This window comes from Medicago sativa, chromosome 4 (genome assembly GCF_051527215.1).
Source record: "Medicago sativa cultivar Bolivia chromosome 4, Bolivia_mono, whole genome shotgun sequence".
NCBI classification, from domain to species: domain Eukaryota; kingdom Viridiplantae; phylum Streptophyta; class Magnoliopsida; order Fabales; family Fabaceae; genus Medicago; species Medicago sativa.
Genome location: NC_140752.1, coordinates 24276911 through 24298118, shown reverse-complemented (window position 1 = coordinate 24298118; position 21208 = coordinate 24276911). Strand labels below are relative to the sequence as shown.

Genomic DNA, 21208 nt, shown 5'->3' with positions numbered 1-21208 from the left:
CATAACCCTTTGATTACCAAAACTCATCCTCATCACGTTTGTCCTTTCTTCGGAATTTGAATAGGCACATGGGTCATGACATTGGATACTTGATTGAGAGTATGGTTTACATTGTATTTTTGAGCCATTAGCATATACTCTTTCCCTCCCGTCTCACTCACATTACCCAAAAAATAATAATCCTACATATCGATTTGGTTTTGTTATGCTCACTACAAAATAAACAACTAATCAAAATCTCATTTTTCTCTTCTCTGTTTTCACCTAATCTCTGCCTCTCCTCTACTAATATGTGAGAAGTATGATTCTTCATTTACACAATACTCATTTAATTTTGGCATTTTCTTTATCAAAAAGTGGTCTATATAACCTTGAATTCTACTAGTATACAAACAGGGTATAGCGGTGAAGAAGAGTAGCAAAAAAACACTTGTTCCTCTCAATACACCACCATATCAATTAAAAACTCCACCACATCAACCAATAATTAAAAACTCCCCTCATAACACGCTTGAAGTTAATTCATTACCGAAAGCACAAAATTATCAAAGTCACTTGTTGCTTCAATTAAAATACATTATATTTGCTTTAGTGGTGAAAAGACTTATGAAACATGTGATCTTTGTTTATAGACGTGGGTTTCTGACCGATAATGTAATAAAGTGGAACAATTCAAGTATATGCAATGTGACATACTAATTAAAAAACTAATTTAATTTTTTATGAAGAATTCGAAGTTTTAACCATTTGTACGCACCTTGCACATTTCTGCTCTTATGATCTAGCATTAGAGTAGAAATTGTGAAGTGTGTGAAAACGGTCTAACATCAAAGTCTTTAAATAAATAAATTCAAATTTTCAGTCGTCATGCCATTTTATGTATGTACTTGAACAATTGTCTCTTATCACAATTTCTTCAAGGATGGTGGGATTTATTTAATGATAGGATCCACCACCTATTTTGTGTGCCTATCTTTTTCGTAGTTTCAATCTCTATTTATTTTTATAAATGGAGAGAATCTCAACCCAGTTTAGATGTAGTGTAATTTGACAATCAAGTAATATAATTGGTCCATTCTTTTTTTGGTTACAAAGCTAAGAAGAAAAAAAAGAGAGAGCAACAGAAAAAAAAAAAAAAGAAAGGCCTAAGCTCTATGGAAGATAACTCCCATAGCGTCGTTCTTTATCAAAGGAAGGAGGTCACTTGGAGTAGTATCATGGATTGAAAATTCTTCATTCGAAGTAGCACCTAGCTTAGCAAAAAAATCAGCACATTGGTTTCCTTCTCTAAGACAATGTTGAATGGTGAAATTCCTTGTGGACAAGAGATCCTTGATGTCTTGAATTAAAACATCATAAGCGTGATAGATGGAGGCATGTTCAGTGAGGAGATGAATGGAGAGCATGGAGTCCGAGTAACAAATCATTTCTTCAATACCTGAATTTATGGCCAGAAGAATACCACGGTGTATTGCTGTAAGCTTGGCAAACAAGATGTCCGAACTAGTTGCAAGGTAACCAGAGAAGCCTTTAATGAATAAACCTGCAGAGTTCCTGATGATTCCACCAAAACCAGTTCGAATAGGAGTTCCTAAGCAGCTGCCATCGACGTTGAGCACCAAACAATTAAAGTTGCTGCTGTTCCAGCGAACCATCCGATCAGGTTTGGGGACGGCTTCAGAATGCAGAGCAGATTGAATTGTTGCCACCGTGTTTTGAATTTGGAACTTGATACGTGTAGGGGACCAGGGATCAGCACTGAGACACGTTTGATTTCTTTGCCTCCACGTCCACCAAAGTCCGGCCAGGAAGGTGGTAGAGCGTGCACCAATTGCGTGGCTTTTAATCCAGTTTGAATCGGCACCTTCTGTATAGAACTCCTGATCCGTGAAACCGATTTGGAGCCAAATATTTTTAGAGTGACTACAGTCACGAAGGCAGTGAAGCAGCGTTTCTTCTTCATTCCCGCATCTGGAGCAAGTGGCAGAGTTTGCAATATTTCGATGGTGCAGCAGAGATAGTGTCAGGACAGCGTTGTGGCAAGTGAGCCAAATCAAGAATTTGAACTTTTCAGGAACTTTCAGTCTCCATATTCAAGATTAAGAAACCATGTGAAGAGGATTGTTAGTGGGTACCAAGTTACCAAGGTGCCAAGCGTAACCACTCTTAGCGGTATAAACGCCATTAATGTTTTCTTTCCAAATGAATGTGTCTTGGACCCTATCGTTGAAAGTGAGGTGATAGTTGTTAATGAAATCAGCAATTGGTTGGGGAAGTGCGGTATAGAGAGCCTGATTGGGTTGTCCATTATACGTGAAAACATATCGAACCGTAAGTTGAAGATCATGAACATCTATGATGGGGACAAGAGAGCCAATGAGCCCGTGGGAGCTCCAATGATTGAACCAAAAAGAAGAAGATCCAGAACCTGCTCTCCAATCATAACCACTACGGAGGATATCTTTAGCCTTGATAATTGAGGACCAGGTGGGGGAGCAGTTGCTATTGGCGGTAGCATGTAGGATGTTTGGCCCTGATCTGTATTTAATGGAGAGAATGTTAACCCACAATTTGTTTGTTGATTGCATCATATCCCACACAAGTTTCCCTAGCAAACTTGTGTTTGCATCTCTTGCTGTTCGAATGCCTAAGCCACCAACATTCTTTGGACTAGTGTCTTTTTTCCAATTCACCAAGTGGATTCCTTTATTATTCTTGTCTTTCCAAAGGAAGTTCCTATTTGTCTGATCAATGTTGTCACAAATATTTTGGGGGAGCCAATTAATCTGCATATAGTAGGTAGGAATGGAAGAAAGAACAGAAGATGCAAGAGTCAATCTACCTGTTCTATTTAGAAGTCTGCTTTTCCAAGCGGTCAACCGAGTTTGCATTTTTTCTATGATGAAATTGAAATCACTTTTCTTAGGTCTGCCTTGAAGCATAGGGAAACCCAAATACTTTCCAAGAGAATTTTTGCTTTGAATGCCAGAGATGGAGGTGAGACTAGTGATTTTGCCATGAGGAGTACCTGAAGAATAGTAAGCTCTCGACTTAGAGATGTTGATTTTCAATCCAGATGCTCGGCTGAATCTTTCAAAGAGATTGTGAATGAAGTGAAACTGAGATCTCTTCGCTTTGGTGAAAAGGAGAACATCATCTGCAAAGAGAAGGTGAGAAAGTTGGGGCCCCATATTTGTAATTTGAATCGGTTCCCATCTCCTTTGGTTGACAGCGGAGTTGATAGCAACATAGAGCTTTTCCATGCAAAGGATGAAAAGGTAAGGGGACAAGGGGTCACCTTGTTGGAGACCATGAGTAGGCTTGAAAGAAGGTAGCTTGTTTCCATTCCATAAAATTGAGTAGCTTGATGAAGAAACACAATGCATGATAAGCTTGCTGGTGATGTATGGGAATCCAAAATCATGGAGGTAGATGTTGAGAAAATCCCAATTGACGTTGTCGAAAGCTTTTTCCAAATCAAGCTTGAAAGCTACAAATCCCTTCTTCTTTTTAGAGCGCTTCATAAAGTGAATTATCTCCTGCAAAACAATAGAATTATCTGAAGTACCCCTACCAGACAAAAAACTGCTTTGATACGGGCCAATAATGTTAGTGAGAATAGGTCTTAGCCGGTGAACCAATACCTTTGTGATTATTTTGTAAATGATGTTGCAAACGCTAATGGGTCTGAAATCTTTATAAGTAGTGGGGGGGGGGGGGGTCAATTTTTGGAATGAGCGCAATAAGAGTGTTTGAGATCTCCGAATCAAAGTAACCATTTTGGAAAGCTGCTTGGACCATTTGGAAAATATCATCACCAACAATGTGCCAATATTGTTTGAAGAAAATGCAATGGAAGCCATCGGGGCCAGGGGATTTGTAGGGCTTCATGGAGTTGAGGGCAGCGAACACTTCGGGTTTGGTGATAGGGGAAGTTAAAGCAATTTTCCCCTCGGCATCAATTGATGGGTGGGCGCCTTCATTGAACGTGTAGTCATGGTTTGGTTGGTTACCACTGAAAAAAAAATTGAAATAGTTTTGAGCCTCATCTTGAAGAGTGTCACTATCGGAGGACCAAGTACCACATGGGAGCTTGAGTCTATGGATACGATTTCTTTTTCTTCTGATGATAGTTTGAGTATGGAAAAAAGCAGTGTTTTTGTCACCAAATTTGATCCACTTGTCTCTAGATTTTTGGTACCAAATCATTTCTTCTTGGAAAAGAATGTGATTGTATTCTTGTTGTAATTCTTTTTCAAGAAGGGAATGACGAACAGAATCAAATCTTTCAAGATAATTCTGGATCCCTTTGAAGCGGTTTTCTATATGCTTCTTTCTTTGGAAAATGTTGCCAAAAACTTCATCGTTGAAAGTGATGGAATTTTCCTTGACTTTATTCAGAGACTCAGTGATGTTGGGGAAGTGCTAAGAATTTTTAACCAGGTCCGCATACTCATGGTGATCGATCCATGCAGCTTCGAAACGGAAAGGTCTCGGACCTCTGGCCAACGGAAGACCACCAAAACGAAGGAGAAGCGGGTTATGATCAGAGTGAAGCCTACACAATACCTCAACATAAGCTTTTGGAAAAGCCATGCGCCAGTCAACATTTGCAAGACTTCTATCATGTTTCTTAGAGATGATGCGGATACCATTGTTGTTTCTGTGCCAAGTAAACCGACCGTCAGTGGTTGTAAGGTCAAGAAGGTTGCAAGCCGTCATGAAGTTTGAGAAAGTGGCAGCCCTGTTGTGATGGAAGATGCCACTTCTTTGGTCACTGGGAAGGAGAGTTTCAATGAAATCGCCAATGAGCATCCAAGGTCCATCAATGTTATGGTTAATGTTCATAAGGTGGGTCCAGAGGCTAGGTCGAACGGTATGGTTAGGGCTAGCATATATACATGTGCAAATGGTGTTTGCACTTCCACGGCTGAGAGAGAAGGTTATTTAGTGTTGGTTAGAATCAATAACATTAGTAGCGATGTTCATGGCTGAATGTTTCAGAAGCCAAATACCTCCGGAGTGGCCATTTGCTTCAATGATGTAGATGGGGGTGTAACCGCTGTTGGTCCAAAAGGAGGAGACTCTACTAAAGGGAACATGAGTTTCGTAAATTGCCATGTGAGTTGGGTTATATTTTCTCATCAAATCATTCAAATGTCTTTTTGCATTCCTGTTTTGTGCCCCTCTAATATTCCAAGAGAGGATTGAGATATCTAGGAGAGCTTCCATAACAAAAGACATTGATGATAAAGGAATGAGATAACAATTACATAACCATGTCCTCTTCATTGGCATTCTGTAAATCCTGGTCACTGTCAGTAAAGATAATAGTGTCATGCTGGTCCTTTTCTTTAGTGTCACGGTTTTGAATTGATTGGGGTTGTTAGGTTCTGGTTCGGTTTGAATAGATAGGCTAGTGTTAATGTCGTTGTGGTTTAAATGTTGAGCATGAATAGGTGAGCTAGTGTTTATGTCACTGTGATTTATTTGTTGAGCATGGGTCGGTATATTGCGTGAAGGTGGGACATGATTGTGTGAATCATTGGTGGCTTTTTGGCTGTTGTGAATTTGAGGGAAATTTTTTGCCACGTAGGTGTTCTTGATTGGGGCTTTGTGAATTGTTATTGCTGGCATATGATTGTGAGTCAAAGGATCGTGGTCATGTCTGGGCCGTTTTGTTACCTTAGGGATATGAGGGGCACGTGGTTGGTCATGAGGAACAGGGCGAGCTAGGGCAATATGACTGTGTGGGCCAGTTTTGTTGGAAGCATTCAGATTAGTTAGGGCATTAAAGCGGTTTCCTTTAGGTGTAGCGGTTTTGGAGGAGAATAAGGTGGGGTTATTGGGGATTCTCTTTTTTCTAGTAACAACTAGCCAATCACCATGTAGCTCATTATTTTCTCCATCATTACTAATTATTTTGTCATCATTAGCTAATGATTCTTGAGTAAAAACAGTAACTGCCTTACCGTTTTGAGATTCCAGAATTAATTGAGCTTCAATGCTGGTTGTTGCATCCTCTGACTCTCTCCATGGGAGTTGGCTGCGGCTAGTTATGGTGGAGGCGCGGTGGTGTTGTTTTTTTCCGGCATGGACTTTGTTCCAATGTTCGTTTACCCTAATTTTTTCCTACGACCGACAAAGTTAGATCAATTTCAACATAAACCCTTGCAAATTTTCCACGTTCAATTTTCAGAGTGTTTGTGTCTACTTTAATGGGGCGGCCAAGGGCAGACGCCATGGCTAAGAGGAAACTCCCATCATAATACACAAGATTCAATCCTGGAAATCTCACCCAGACGATTGTTTTGTCTACTTTGGCATTTGGAGAAGCAAATTCCGGCGTCCAGTGTGCGACTGCAAGACAGTGGTCGAAAATTAGCCATGGGCCTCCGGTTATGACTTTTTCTTTATCTGCCGCTTCATCGAATTTCACCATAAAGAATCTGTTATCATTGTCCATGATTTCGAATCCTCCTTGGGTTTTCCAAGTTTTTTGTAGGCGCTCTCTCATGGTGTGGTATCTGATATTCTTCCCTAGCAGCTTAACAACAATGGCATCCTTCCATGGTGTACAAAGTTCTTGGAAGACTGATGGTTCCAGGTGAACCTTGGGTAACAGTCGATTGCCATTTTCATGCTCTATGCGGACAAGCTTTTTCTCAATCATGTCTTCTTTTTCACGAATTAGGGTTTCTTGTGAAGGTCCAAGCAGTTTATCACAGAAAGAAATCTTTGGGGAAGGTTGTTGATGGGGATTGGGTGGCTTTTTGGTGGCCTGAAGGTTTTGGTCACATTGAGCAGAGAAAACAAACTCAGAGCTCATTGCACTCTTATAATTGGTCCATTCAATTAGTTAATCTAAATTTCTCAAAATTTTGATAATAATTTAATTCAATTGAGACCAAAAATTTTCTTTACAACTACTTATTTTTTAGTATAACTAAATATATCATAAAAGTTTCGTATGAATGTGGTAATTTTCTAGTGGAAAAAAAGTTTAGTTTTAAGTAGTAAATATGATTGAACTTCAACATCGAAATCATTGAAATATTTTCACAATAAACATCCAAAAGGAGAATGAAAATTATATAAACTTTATTTTATTTATTTTGGTTCCATAATACAATAGAACTCATTAGCCAGAACAACAACAAATCTCCCTCTTAAGAGCCAGAACAACAACAAATCCCCTTCTTAACATAAGTAGTCGCACATCCACCTCTCACAAATCCCTTAGCACGGCATTCTTTATTGCAAGTTTCAGTGCAAGGTATGGTACATACGGTGCTTGGAGGGTTCATCACACTAGCCAATCCTAAATAAATTCAAAGTCAAAATTATATATTATTCATATGTATCATTCATATTTTTAAATAATGATTCACATAAAAGAATTAGTATTAAATTTTTAAAACATTCATACAAACAATACAACTTCATTTGAGTGTTTGAGTCATACCGATTTAATAAACTGTTTTATTTTTTAATGTGTAGACTATGAACACAATATAACATTCAATAATATTTTTCAGTTTGAGAAGTAAATTGTATATCGAAAATGCAGTTCAAAAGTTAAAACTAATTTTTGTCATTACCTGAACTGATGATAAAAAAAATGCAAAAAATACCAAATAGATAAGATTGATAGGTGTAAGAGGCCATTTTGTATACCAAATAGAACTCTAACATCCTTCTATTATATAGACATTGAAAATGTATTATAATTTTTATTTTTACTATTTTTTTCTATGCAAATTTTTACTTTATTAAATATCATTAATTCTCATTTGACTGTTAATTATATATATGAACACGTTTAAATTCCATATATATTGATTTTACTATTATTATCATATGAAAGCATTAATAATAGTTCAGTTTCAAAAAGTTAAAGTAATCAATAGTGTAAATATTATAAATATAAAATGATATTTCCTTTTTTTTTTTTTTTTGAGCAAATGATATTTCCTTTTTAAAAAAAGTGGGAAAAGGTATATAAAATGTTATTCCTGTTTAATAGCATAAAATTACATTTTACAATTTTTTTTAAGGCATATAAAACATATCAATTATTCAAATTTAATAAAATTAAATGTATGATTTATAAAATAGAAAAAACACAATAATAGTATGAAATTGCAAAAAATACAACTTTTCACTTTATTGAATATTATCGGAAAGACTACTACTAATATAATTTTCTAATTATATATATGAACATGTTTATATTCCATATATATATATATATATATATATATATATATATATATATATATATATTGATTTTACTATTATTATCATATGAAATCATTAATAATAGGTCAGATTCAAAAAGTTAAAGTAATCAATAGTGTAAATATTATAAATATAAAATGATATTCCCTTTTAAAAAAGTGGGAAAAGGTATATATAATGTTATCCCTGTTTAATAGCGTAAAATTACATTTTACAATTTTTTTAAGGAATATGAAATATATCAATCATTCAAATTTATTAAAATTAAATGCGTAATTTATAAAATAGCAAAAGACAATAACAATATGAAATTGCGAAAAAGACACCGTTTCACTTTATTGAATATTAGCGGAAAAACGAGTACTAATATGATTTTCTAATGCGCTTAATTGTATAAAGAATGATATATCAATTTGGATATGTTATTATCAAATATTTTTTGGCAAATGAGAATAAATAACAATACCTAACTAATGTTGCAATGTTGTTTTCTGTCCAAGTGAAAGAAAAAAAAAAAAAAGAACTACGAGCTCCACAAAATACCTTAAAAAATGGAAAGAAAAAATTAAAAGGTTTTAATATAAAGTAATATTTTTATTTAATCAGTTTTTAATAAGCATTATCTTTTACGGTCACATAAGCATTTTTAACCTAATTTCTTGGGTATTGACATGGGTTTAGTTGAGTTTAGGATAAGCATTGTAGATGTTCGTCTCCTTCACTTTTAGGTTTTATTGATTTACTTTTACTAAAATAAATAATTTAGTTTTCAATTTTGATTAAAATGAGGAATGTTGATGGATGGAGAAGATGAATACTAAAATGATGGAGAAGATGAAGAACATGTGTTTTACATTTATACTTTTGCCAAAAATTAATTAAATAATAATTTTTCATAGTTAGGCGCCACATAAACATTTTAATGGTGTTGGATGGAAAAGGTAACGGTGCAACATTGTAAGGCCTAAGGGATTAACTTGATACAAAATAAATCTAAAATGACTAACTCGTTACAAATATCTAACTCGAAGGACCTCATTATGTATTTGACCTTTGATATTCCCAACAAATCTTAAAGATTAAACATAAAAGTCTCAAATTTATTGTTATTTGTATTCCTGGTTTAACAAGTGATTCTTCATCTCCTGTAAGTTATCCTCTCATGCTTTTGTTTATTTGTGTGGTTAAATGTTTGTGTTGTCTTGTCTCTCTCCCTGTAATTGGAATTGGGATAAAACCATGTAGTTATGCCCAAGTTAGAACTTAATTGACTGCTAGGTCGGGGCAAGGCCTTTGAATCAATGTTTTAATAACCGAACAATGCATTGAACTGGTGGGACCTCTAGGTCATAGTTCATTTGTTTGAACTACTCAAATAAGAGCAAACTGCAACCGAACAATTCAAATAACCAAACTGTTGACATTACTGGTTCATGGTTCAATCGGTTGTTTTAAAACGTTGATTTACTCCAACAGGAAAGGTCTTTGAATCAATGTTTTAATGCATTGAACCGGTAGGACCTCTAGGTCATAGTTAATAAGTACTACCTCCGTCCCTAATTATAAGACCCTTTTGAGAATTTTTTTTGTCCCTTTTTATAAGACCCCTTTGCTATTTCCAACTACATTAATTATTTCTTTACATACATGCCCCTATTTATTATACATCTTTTTCTTCAATAAGCAATAAATAACATGTTGAAAACATAAACCAACCCTCTCTCTTAAAAGATAAAATTGTAAAACCAATAGTAATTACAAACATATTTAATACAAATATCACTATCTTAATTCCCGTTATTTTTTCAAAAGGGTCTTATAATTAGGGACGGAGGTAGTAACATTTTTTAAGTGTTACAAGTAATACTCTCAAGTGTTACTGAAATCATTTAGTAACACGGGCTTTACCAACATTTGTCAAATGTTACAAGATCTAAATAGTAACATTTGTTTTTGATTTAGTTACGGTCACGACCCACGTTTGAGCCATGACCGACGCACAGGCTAGCAATAACACATGATAAATTTAGCCCGGCAAGCCTAATCAACTATAACACTTACACCTTTCTAAAATACTGAAATTTTGGTAATGATTCACAAACTTCCTTGACATTTCAAAATGCAAGTTTTCACTGGTCTTAATCCAAACAATTTTTAAACTAGAAATTTCATCCTTTAATTTGAAAAGTAGTTTGCATGTATTTTCAAAACAAAAATTCAAATAAATAAGTCGGAATACTTCACGCCATAATATCCTCTAAATTTGGCAATAGTAATTTTTGCATAACAAATTTCTTCTTGTCTATCATTTTTTTTTTCTTTTTCGATTCTAGCTCAAACAAGACCTATCCATACTTCAATAGACTATTAACCATTTACAAATCTAAAAACAATCAGTATCACTTTCTATAATCAATTTTGAAATTCAGTTCCCACAGACTATAAAAAGACAATTATCTTGTTTTGACTTTGATTAGGCCATAGCCCACATGTATAAAATGATTCTAAAGTATCAACATTCTTTAAACTACGGCCTTTCGACCTAACATATCTCCAACTATTTTTGACCTTGGTCGTTAACTAGTTCAACTGAAAGTAACAATATATACGCTAACTACAAGAGTCTGAACTTTGTTTGTAAAATAGTTATGACACATTATCCCATTCTTATTGTAAACTCAAATCTCTAACAAAAATTGTCTAATTGGTTTGACCCTATTATCTGAAAAAGAAAATGTGTCAAATCTTAACCAAAAACTCTTCAAACCTCTTATAACATACTTTTACTTCAAACATTTATATTCCAAAATTGTATAAAGTTTTCAATATCTACCACAACATTCAACTCAACGAAGACATATCAAGAGCTAGTGAATTACAGATTTGAATTCCTTAACTTTCCACCTTGAAATTTCCCAAAGTTATGTTTCTAAATCTAAATTACTTATTCTCACTACTACCACTCATAGAGAAAAATGAGTCATTAACTATATGACTTCAGTCGATATCAAGACATATACAAAGCTATCAAATCATAGCCTCCCTATTGCTCACGACCTACATGATATCCTCACACACCATTGATAATAAAATAAAATAAGGGTCTCTGGTGACTAACATGGGAAGGATATATATATTTGTGTGAACGAAAAGTCATTCGAGGTAAGGGCACCTATCCACTTTTTAGATATACTTATACATGTTAATTTGTTGTGCATAATTGCTCCACATCTGATTACGTTTTGACAATGCCTAGTTGCTAAAGTGAATAAATGTTTACTTTGCAATGTATTTTTCTTGATATTATTGATCTACATATACTGATGATATAATTGAGATATTGCATATGATTAGAAATGCTTATGCATATATAGGGAATCATATGCTTATGCATTTCATACTTACGTGGCCACGAGAGAGGAGTCACGAGGTGCACACCAGAGAGGTGGCACAGGGTGCGTTTTTAAACACCTTATCCCCTAGTGGATCATCGAGTCTGATAGATGAGTAAAATATTCATATCCTTAGTGGTGTTGCCACAATCCTTTGCGGAGCGGTGTTAATTTCTAGAATCATATGCATTGACATATAGACATTGCACTAGGAATCGAGTCTTAAATATTTTTATTTTGAGCATTATTTCTCTACTTGTTTTCGTACATGGATTAGGATGAGATCTCTAAATAACCCACTTGGGTTGGCCTGGTGGTATTGGATTGGGTCTTGGGAGTGTGCTCCTCCACAAGGTCTCAGGTTCGATTCTCTCCGGTGCCAATTTGCGTGGGCTATTTAGCTTCTTCAAAAAAAGGATGAGATCTCTAATTCACGTACAATGTTTACTCCGTTTATGGTTATTGCTCCTGTATATTTGTTATTTTCGGATTGGTGACACTTTCAGTGGATGTGTGGGCTATATGCCATTAGATTCCGACGATTCCAATGTAAGTCGAGATACCACGACAGAAGATGCCTATTCCACCTCCCCTAATGAGTAGACTATTTCATCTTGGGGATTTGACCTAGCCGTATGATAGATCATGTTCACGAGGGATGTACTCGAACCAACCACATAGTCGGTAGGGAGAGAGCCTTGAGCTTGATGTCATAGGTGGGTCCAATAACCAACTTTATTTATTTTATAGTTAAAGATCAGCTTAGGATTCCTTTTAATTTTAGTCAATACTTTTGTTAGGAAATTTTCCCTCTGCGTAGGGATGTAAGTGTGTCTTGTAAATTATTGAATTGTCATGCAAAGCTCTGTATAACTCTAACCTTCATTCGGAAAAGGAACCTTTAATATATTTTGTGAATAATAGATTATGACTTGTGATTAAAAAAGTTAAACATTTTTCTTTCGTTAAGAAAAAAAAACAGACACAATTTTTTAGTGCTAAAAATTGGGGCTTTACATATCTAAAACCTAACATTCATAAATTAGATCAAATTCACAAAATAGAATCATGAAACTCACAAATCAGAGAGTAAGAGACCACAAATCAGAGCTTAAAAGACCACAAGCTTGACCAAATTCTGGGAGAACGCAACTTCGAGAACTTTGAGCTTTTCGAACAACTTCAATTAAGCGAAGATTAGCTTGAAGCTTTGCAGTGGTGGAATGGTGATGGAGCGGTGGTGGAACAACGGTGAAGTGATGGTGGAACGGTGACAGAGAGAGAAATCGATCAACTGAGTTTGTATCTTAGTTTTTATTACATCTGAGTTTTTTATCTGAAAATAATAATATAGATTTATATTTGAGGAGGAATATTTTCATATGAGATAAGTATAACCTAGCTCATAATTGATCCACCTAAAAATCAAATTTGGTTCTCACGAACGATTCGTCTTTTATTAAAGTTTATTAACCACTTGAGCTCAATCACTTGGTTTATATTCAATTATTCAAATATCAAACTTTCATTCCTTTTTCCCTTGATAAAGATAAAATATTTCATTAAATGTCCGTGTTAGATTAACTCAGTTTGTAGGGACATTGCATAATTTATGCAGGGGCCGGGGTTCGAACCCCAGACACCCCACTTCTCCACATTTAATTGTGTGAGTTCTAGCAACTAAGCTATTAGATAAAAAAAAATATAATTCTAATTCTAATGACCGATTAAACTTTTCTTCAAAAATAAAAAACCAATTAAACTTTTTAAATGACCTTTTCTTCTAATGGAAATTATCAATCATTTAATTCTAATTCTAATGACCGATTAAACTTTTCTTCAAAAATAAAAAACCAATTAAACTTTTTAAATAACCTTTTCTTCTGATGGAAATTATCAATAATAAAAATTCATGATAATAATCATTTCATTTTTTGTGGTGGCCAGGGTTTAAACCCCAAACCTTGCATATATTATGCATTGTCACTGTTGTTTTGGACCGGCCAAAAGGATCTTAGACCCATTTACTTAGGCTCAATACAATCCAAAGCCCAAACACCACGTTTGACAACATTACTTGCAACATACCCCTTCTCCGCGAAGGGGGTGTACGGTTCAAACGAGCCACAACGTCTCTTTGCACGTTCCCGCATTTATTCCTCTAGCGGTTACACTTCCCACGATTTCGTAACCATCGTACCCAAATGTGGCATTACGACGGCTCTGCAGCCCTCCACCTCTATATATAGGGGACTCTTAACAGTCCCCAATGTAGAATCTACTCTTCCTCTAAACCCTCACTCTCTGATCTTGTACGACCCGTAATTTTACAAATAAATAAATGTTAATAATATAATATTATGCTACCTCGTTTATTTTAGTCTATGATCAAATAAAAATAAATAATACCTTCGACGATGAATTTTTATCGCTACTCGAATATTTTGTAGTTTTTGTCGCGATAGCGACTCATGATAAATTTTTCAGAAAATTTCTCGAGAATTTAATTTTCAGTCTCTTCCACAAACGGAAAATTTACCGCGCTTAATTTTTAAAACAAACTCCGTTTTATACGAAATTTTTTGTATAGAATCATAAAATTATTTATGATAGATTTATGCTATAAAAATATTTTTCCCATCGAAATTTTGCTCATAAGAACCAATTGTAACTAATAAAGTTAAGGAAGATTAGCTTTAAGGAAAATATCTACTCTAATTCTTATCCTCTTTCTAATTACACGTCACACACATATTACATGGTCCTAACCTTTTCACTTAAGTTATATTTTTTTCAAGGCCCTTATGTTATTTATTTATTTTGAAAGGCTAAGATCTAATCAACATGTTTACACTATGATCCAAGGGCTAGGAATTGTTGTGGCTTTCTTTATAAGTGGAGCAAGCCAACCAAATTCCCAACCTCTCATTTGATCTTCTCTCTTCTCTCTTCCTTTTCTTTCACGTTCCTTTCTTCATTCTCTCTGCTTTCTTCCTACTTCTCTCTCTACAAAACCATAAACTCCCATCTCTCTTGTTCCTTCACCTTCTTTTTTTCTCTAAGTATGAGTGACACACAAATTGCCATTTTGAGGTAAATCAAGAGAGAGTTAGCAGTAAATCTTTGAAAAAGAATAGTTCCTTTTAGTTTTGTGGTCATTAAGAGCTCATATAGAGGAAACTATCTTCATCCCTTGTTTCTTTTATATTTGGACAAAACACTATCTGGACTTAGGAGAATGTTATACTTTTATCTATGATGGTGAGTTTTAATAATAAGAAGTGATTAAAAAATTCATGACTAAAGAATTATTGGTATGGAGAGTTAATAACCGTAAAAAAATAATGTAAAAAGAGCTAGATGTTTCCATTTGAGACTTGCATATCCCTTGTATAGAAGCTTTGAGTAGAAAGAGTCGCACAATCAGTTAGCCAAATCAAAAACTTCAAGGTGTGTATATTATCCTTTCTCTATGTGCTATTCCTTTTATCCCTAATATCTCATTCCTTTCTATCTTAGATATAATCCTATGTACTTTTTGCTGTTTCCATTTCCCCGATCGGATTCTATTTTGGTCTAGTCCTTCTTATGTTTTCTTCCTATGCTTTCCTCTTTGAAACTCATTCATCACTATTTCTAATCCTAAAATTATTTCTCACATCTAGTAAATTTTGATGCTATAAGAGAGTCCGTACCTATTTTATTTTATTTCATTTTCTGTTGAGGATCTAATCTAGTATCATCACAATCACAAGAACTATTTATGAAAAAGAGAACAAATATATTCTTGTTTAGTGAAATAAAATTGATTAGTACGGTTTTATGGTTTTAAAAATAAAGTAGTATTGAATATTAAACTTATCTCACCTTTGTTCTTTCAATTACTCCGTTCTTTTTTTTATTGTGGAGTTATTTCAGTTCCCCCTATACATACATATAGACATATTGAACTTTGATTTTTCAATCACTAACAAAGTATAATCACGTGATATGTAAAACAAAAATGTTAAGTTAATTTAGTAGTCTCTTAAGTTATAGTCATGGACTTTAAAAAGGATAACTAGACACTAAAAATACTATTATATTTAGAATAGAAAGTTTAGAATTTTTTTTATCTATGGGCTGGATTTTTCTCATAACAACGTTTGTAGAAAAATAAATTGGTGTATTATGATACGAGTCCTTTAGAATAAAAATTTATACCGGCTAGATTTCTTTTCTCAAAATAACGTTTTAGAAAATAATAGTTTCATTATGTGTGTCTTTAGTCCTTTAGAAATAACAATAAATAAATTACTTAAAAATGAGACTCTGTTGAACTTTTCGTAAAATTTTAGAGACAAAAAATTATTATAATTAAGCCCCGTTGAAATAGGGTAACCTTAATTAAATCTAGGCATCTTTTCTTAATCAAAAGTTATCTTGACATGTTAGTTTATTTTAGAAAAAGAATACTTTTAAAAATGTTAACTTTCATCAAAAGAAATAAAATAAATATCAATAGTAACAATAAATTCTGGCCTTATTCTTGATCTTCAACATCGTGGACTCCTTGGGTAGAAACTAGTTAGAGTTCTATCTTTCTTATTCTCTCTCGAGTACGATCATCTCTCTCTATATTTCTTCAGTTTCTTTTTGTTCCCTTGAGTGTTTGTGTCATGAACTTTGAGAAAGTGAGATAGTGAGAGTTTGAGTTAGAGTTTAGAGAAATGAGTAAAAAGATAATTAAAAGCATTCAAATGGAATGGCTATGGATTCTTGAGGGTCTTTCATGGCTAAAAGAAATAAAAGGGAATGCTTTGCTCAGGTAAGGGCACTCTCTCGAAACACTATAATTACTTAAATGCGTGGTTGGTTTATGTGCTTATATATGTGTTGTTTGTGAATAAACATTTTGAGTAAATGTGTTAGCGCAGTTGGGGATTATATGCTATCAATATGATCTATTGATGTACTTTGCTTTCAAAATAATTGAAATGCTTGATGAATTTATGCTTTTATGCATGAGATGAATTGTTTACACATGCTTTTGAGATATGTAAGTTGTTGCATTAGCATATAAGGGGAATCATATGCTCATGTGTTTCATAGTAAACGTGGCCACCAGAGAGGAGTCACGAGGTGCACACCGGAGAGGTGGCACAGGGTGCGTTGACCACCTTATCCCGTAGTGGATCATTGAGTCTGATAGATGGGTAGATACTCATCTCCATATGTGGAGTTGCCACAACCCTCTGCGGAGGTGTATTAATTCCGGAATCATTTGCATGTGATGTCCTGTGATAGGCTTCACACTCATGTAGAGTCTGCATTTTTAGGCTAAATGTACATTGTTATAGTTTATATGTTGAATGTTTATTTTAAAGCCATTTACCATGCCTACATGCAATGCATGTTGTATTTTTCTAATTATGTTGTTTTTAGATCGTGACCCTCTACATTAATTCGTGGATCGGGCTTTGCCCCACATCCAAATAGGGAGTCGTTAAGCGGGAGTGACAAAGACTTTGGAGGAGTAGCAGTTTGGGAAGTAAAGCTTGGGTCATCAGTAGGTCTCAAACCAATTCATTCCAATTTAGAGTTAAAGGATTAGCTCAGGGTTCTTTTTATTTTAGTGAATACTTTTGATAGGAAATTCTCCCTCTGCGTAGGGTAATTTGTGTCTTGTAAATTATTTCGTTGCCAAACAAAGCTCTATATAACTCTGACGTTCATTTTGAAAAGGAAACTTCACTTTATTTTTTTTAATAAAAGTCTATGACTTGAGTATATAAAGGTTTTATTTCTTCTTTCGTTCCTAATAAAAAATAACAGACACAATTTTTGTTGCTTAAAAACATAACTTTCTATTATATTTAGAATAGAAAGTTTAGAATTTTTTTTTATCTATGGGCTGGATTTTTCTCATAACAACGTTTGTAGAAAAATAAATTGGTGTATTATGATACGAGTCCTTTAGAATAAAAATTTATACCGGCTAGATTTCTTTTCTCAAAATAACGTTTTAGAAAATAATAGTTTCATTATGTGTGTCTTTAGTCCTTTAGAAATAACAATAAATAAATTACTTAAAAATGAGACTCTGTTGAACTTTTCGTAAAATTTTAGAGACAAAAAATTATTATAATTAAGCCCCGTTGAAATAGGGTAACCTTAATTAAATCTAGGCATCTTTTCTTAATCAAAAGTTATCTTGACATGTTAGTTTATTTTAGAAAAAGAATACTTTTAAAAATGTTAACTTTCATCAAAAGAAATAAAATAAATATCAATAGTAACAATAAATTCTGGCCTTATTCTTGATCTTCAACATCGTGGACTCCTTGGGTAGAAACTAGTTAGAGTTCTATCTTTCTTATTCTCTCTCGAGTACGATCATCTCTCTCTATATTTCTTCAGTTTCTTTTTGTTCCCTTGAGTGTTTGTGTCATGAACTTTGAGAAAGTGAGATAGTGAGAGTTTGAGTTAGAGTTTAGAGAAATGAGTAAAAAGATAATTAAAAGCATTCAAATGGAATGGCTATGGATTCTTGAGGGTCTTTCATGGCTAAAAGAAATAAAAGGGAATGCTTTGCTCAGGTAAGGGCACTCTCTCGAAACAATATAATTACTTAAATGCGTGGTTGGTTTATGTGCTTATATATGTGTTGTTTGTGAATAAACATTTTGAGTAAATGTGTTAGCGCAGTTGGGGATTATATGCTATCAATATCATCTATTGATGTACTTTGCTTTCAAAATAATTGAAATGCTTGATGAATTTATGCTTTTATGCATGAGATGAATTGTTTACACATGCTTTTGAGATATGTAAGTTGTTGCATTAGCATATAAGGGGAATCATATGCTCATGTGTTTCATAGTAAACGTGGCCACCAGAGAGGAGTCACGAGGTGCACACCGGAGAGGTGGCACAGGGTGCGTTGACCACCTTATCCCGTAGTGGATCATTGAGTCTGATAGATGGGTAGATACTCATCTCCATATGTGGAGTTGCCACAACCCTCTGCGGAGGTGTATTAATTCCGGAATCATTTGCATGTGATGTCCTGTGATAGGCTTCACACTCATGTAGAGTCTGCATTTTTAGGCTAAATGTACATTGTTATAGTTTATATGTTGAATGTTTATTTTAAAGCCATTTACCATGCCTACATGCAATGCATGTTGTATTTTTCTAATTATGTTGTTTTTAGATCGTGACCCTCTACATTAATTCGTGGATCGGGCTTTGCCCCACATCCAAATAGGGAGTCGTTAAGCGGGAGTGACAAAGACTTTGGAGGAGTAGCAGTTTGGGAAGTAAAGCTTGGGTCATCAGTAGGTCTCAAACCAATTCATTCCAATTTAGAGTTAAAGGATTAGCTCAGGGTTCTTTTTATTTTAGTGAATACTTTTGATAGGAAATTCTCCCTCTGCGTAGGGTAATTTGTGTCTTGTAAATTATTTCGTTGCCAAACAAAGCTCTATATAACTCTGACGTTCATTTTGAAAAGGAAACTTCACTTTATTTTTTTTAATAAAAGTCTATGACTTGAGTATATAAAGGTTTTATTTCTTCTTTCGTTCCTAATAAAAAATAACAGACACAATTTTTGTTGCTTAAAAACATAACTTTCTATTATATTTAGAATAGAAAGTTTAGAATTTTTTTTTATCTATGGGCTGGATTTTTCTCATAACAACGTTTGTAGAAAAATAAATTGGTGTATTATGATACGAGTCCTTTAGAATAAAAATTTATACCGGCTAGATTTCTTTTCTCAAAATAACGTTTTAGAAAATAATAGTTTCATTATGTGTGTCTTTAGTCCTTTAGAAATAACAATAAATAAATTACTTAAAAATGAGACTCTGTTGAACTTTTCGTAAAATTTTAGAGACAAAAAATTATTATAATTAAGCCCCGTTGAAATAGGGTAACCTTAATTAAATCTAGGCATCTTTTCTTAATCAAAAGTTATCTTGACATGTTAGTTTATTTTAGAAAAAGAATACTTTTAAAAATGTTAACTTTCATCAAAAGAAATAAAATAAATATCAATAGTAACAATAAATTCTGGCCTTATTCTTGATCTTCAACATCGTGGACTCCTTGGGTAGAAACTAGTTAGAGTTCTATCTTTCTTATTCTCTCTCGAGTACGATCATCTCTCTCTATATTTCTTCAGTTTCTTTTTGTTCCCTTGAGTGTTTGTGTCATGAACTTTGAGAAAGTGAGATAGTGAGAGTTTGAGTTAGAGTTTAGAGAAATGAGTAAAAAGATAATTAAAAGCATTCAAATGGAATGGCTATGGATTCTTGAGGGTCTTTCATGGCTAAAAGAAATAAAAGGGAATGCTTTGCTCAGGTAAGGGCACTCTCTCGAAACAATATAATTACTTAAATGCGTGGTTGGTTTATGTGCTTATATATGTGTTGTTTGTGAATAAACATTTTGAGTAAATGTGTTAGCGCAGTTGGGGATTATATGCTATCAATATCATCTATTGATGTACTTTGCTTTCAAAATAATTGAAATGCTTGATGAATTTATGCTTTTATGCATGAGATGAATTGTTTACACATGCTTTTGAGATATGTAAGTTGTTGCATTAGCATATAAGGGGAATCATATGCTCATGTGTTTCATAGTAAACGTGGCCACCAGAGAGGAGTCACGAGGTGCACACCGGAGAGGTGGCACAGGGTGCGTTGACCACCTTATCCCGTAGTGGATCATTGAGTCTGATAGATGGGTAGATACTCATCTCCATATGTGGAGTTGCCACAACCCTCTGCGGAGGTGTATTAATTCCGGAATCATTTGCATGTGATGTCCTGTGATAGGCTTCACACTCATGTAGAGTCTGCATTTTTAGGCTAAATGTACATTGTTATAGTTTATATGTTGAATGTTTATTTTAAAGCCATTTACCATGCCTACATGCAATGCATGTTGTATTTTTCTAATTATGTTGTTTTTAGATCGTGACCCTCTACATTAATTCGTGGATCGGGCTTTGCCCCACATCCAAATAGGGAGTCGTTAAGCGGGAGTGACAAAGACTTTGGAGGAGTAGCAGTTTGGGAAGTAAAGCTTGGGTCATCAGTAGGTCTCAAACCAATTCATTCCAATTTAGAGTTAAAGGATTAGCTCAGGGTTCTTTTTATTTTAGTGAATACTTTTGATAGGAAATTCTCCCTCTGCGTAGGGTAATTTGTGTCTTGTAAATTATTTCGTTGCCAAACAAAGCTCTATATAACTCTGACGTTCATTTTGAAAAGGAAACTTCACTTTATTTTTTTTAATAAAAGTCTATGACTTGAGTATATAAAGGTTTTATTTCTTCTTTCGTTCCTAATAAAAAATAACAGACACAATTTTTGTTGCTTAAAAACATAACTTTCTATTATATTTAGAATAGAAAGTTTAGAATTTTTTTTTATCTATGGGCTGGATTTTTCTCATAACAACGTTTGTAGAAAAATAAATTGGTGTATTATGATACGAGTCCTTTAGAATAAAAATTTATACCGGCTAGATTTCTTTTCTCAAAATAACGTTTTAGAAAATAATAGTTTCATTATGTGTGT

General features: G+C 34.1%; 1 protein-coding gene and 4 long non-coding RNA genes across 5 annotated transcripts; 3 read left to right on the top strand and 2 right to left on the bottom strand.

Moving 5' to 3' along the window:
• Window positions 1-6121: 6121 nt before the first annotated feature.
• On the bottom strand, window positions 6122-6829 carry LOC146927164 (uncharacterized). Its single transcript, XM_085707024.1, has one exon. The coding sequence runs from the start codon at window positions 6827-6829 to the stop codon at window positions 6122-6124; it is 708 nt and encodes a 235-aa protein (XP_085563150.1).
• Window positions 6830-7071: 242 nt separating this feature from the next.
• LOC146927163 (uncharacterized) lies at window positions 7072-7674 on the bottom strand. The gene is made up of 2 exons (XR_015008181.1): window positions 7602-7674; window positions 7072-7321 (listed from the first exon to the last, which is right to left on the bottom strand). It is a non-coding gene; the product is annotated as an uncharacterized LOC146927163 (long non-coding RNA).
• An 8448-nt stretch (window positions 7675-16122) lies between these two features.
• Window positions 16123-17114, top strand: LOC146927162 (uncharacterized). The gene is made up of 2 exons (XR_015008180.1): window positions 16123-16440; window positions 17058-17114. It is a non-coding gene; the product is annotated as an uncharacterized LOC146927162 (long non-coding RNA).
• Window positions 17115-17893: 779 nt separating this feature from the next.
• LOC146927161 (uncharacterized) lies at window positions 17894-18885 on the top strand. The gene is made up of 2 exons (XR_015008179.1): window positions 17894-18211; window positions 18829-18885. It is a non-coding gene; the product is annotated as an uncharacterized LOC146927161 (long non-coding RNA).
• A 779-nt stretch (window positions 18886-19664) lies between these two features.
• On the top strand, window positions 19665-20656 carry LOC146927160 (uncharacterized). The gene is made up of 2 exons (XR_015008178.1): window positions 19665-19982; window positions 20600-20656. It is a non-coding gene; the product is annotated as an uncharacterized LOC146927160 (long non-coding RNA).
• Window positions 20657-21208: the final 552 nt, after the last annotated feature.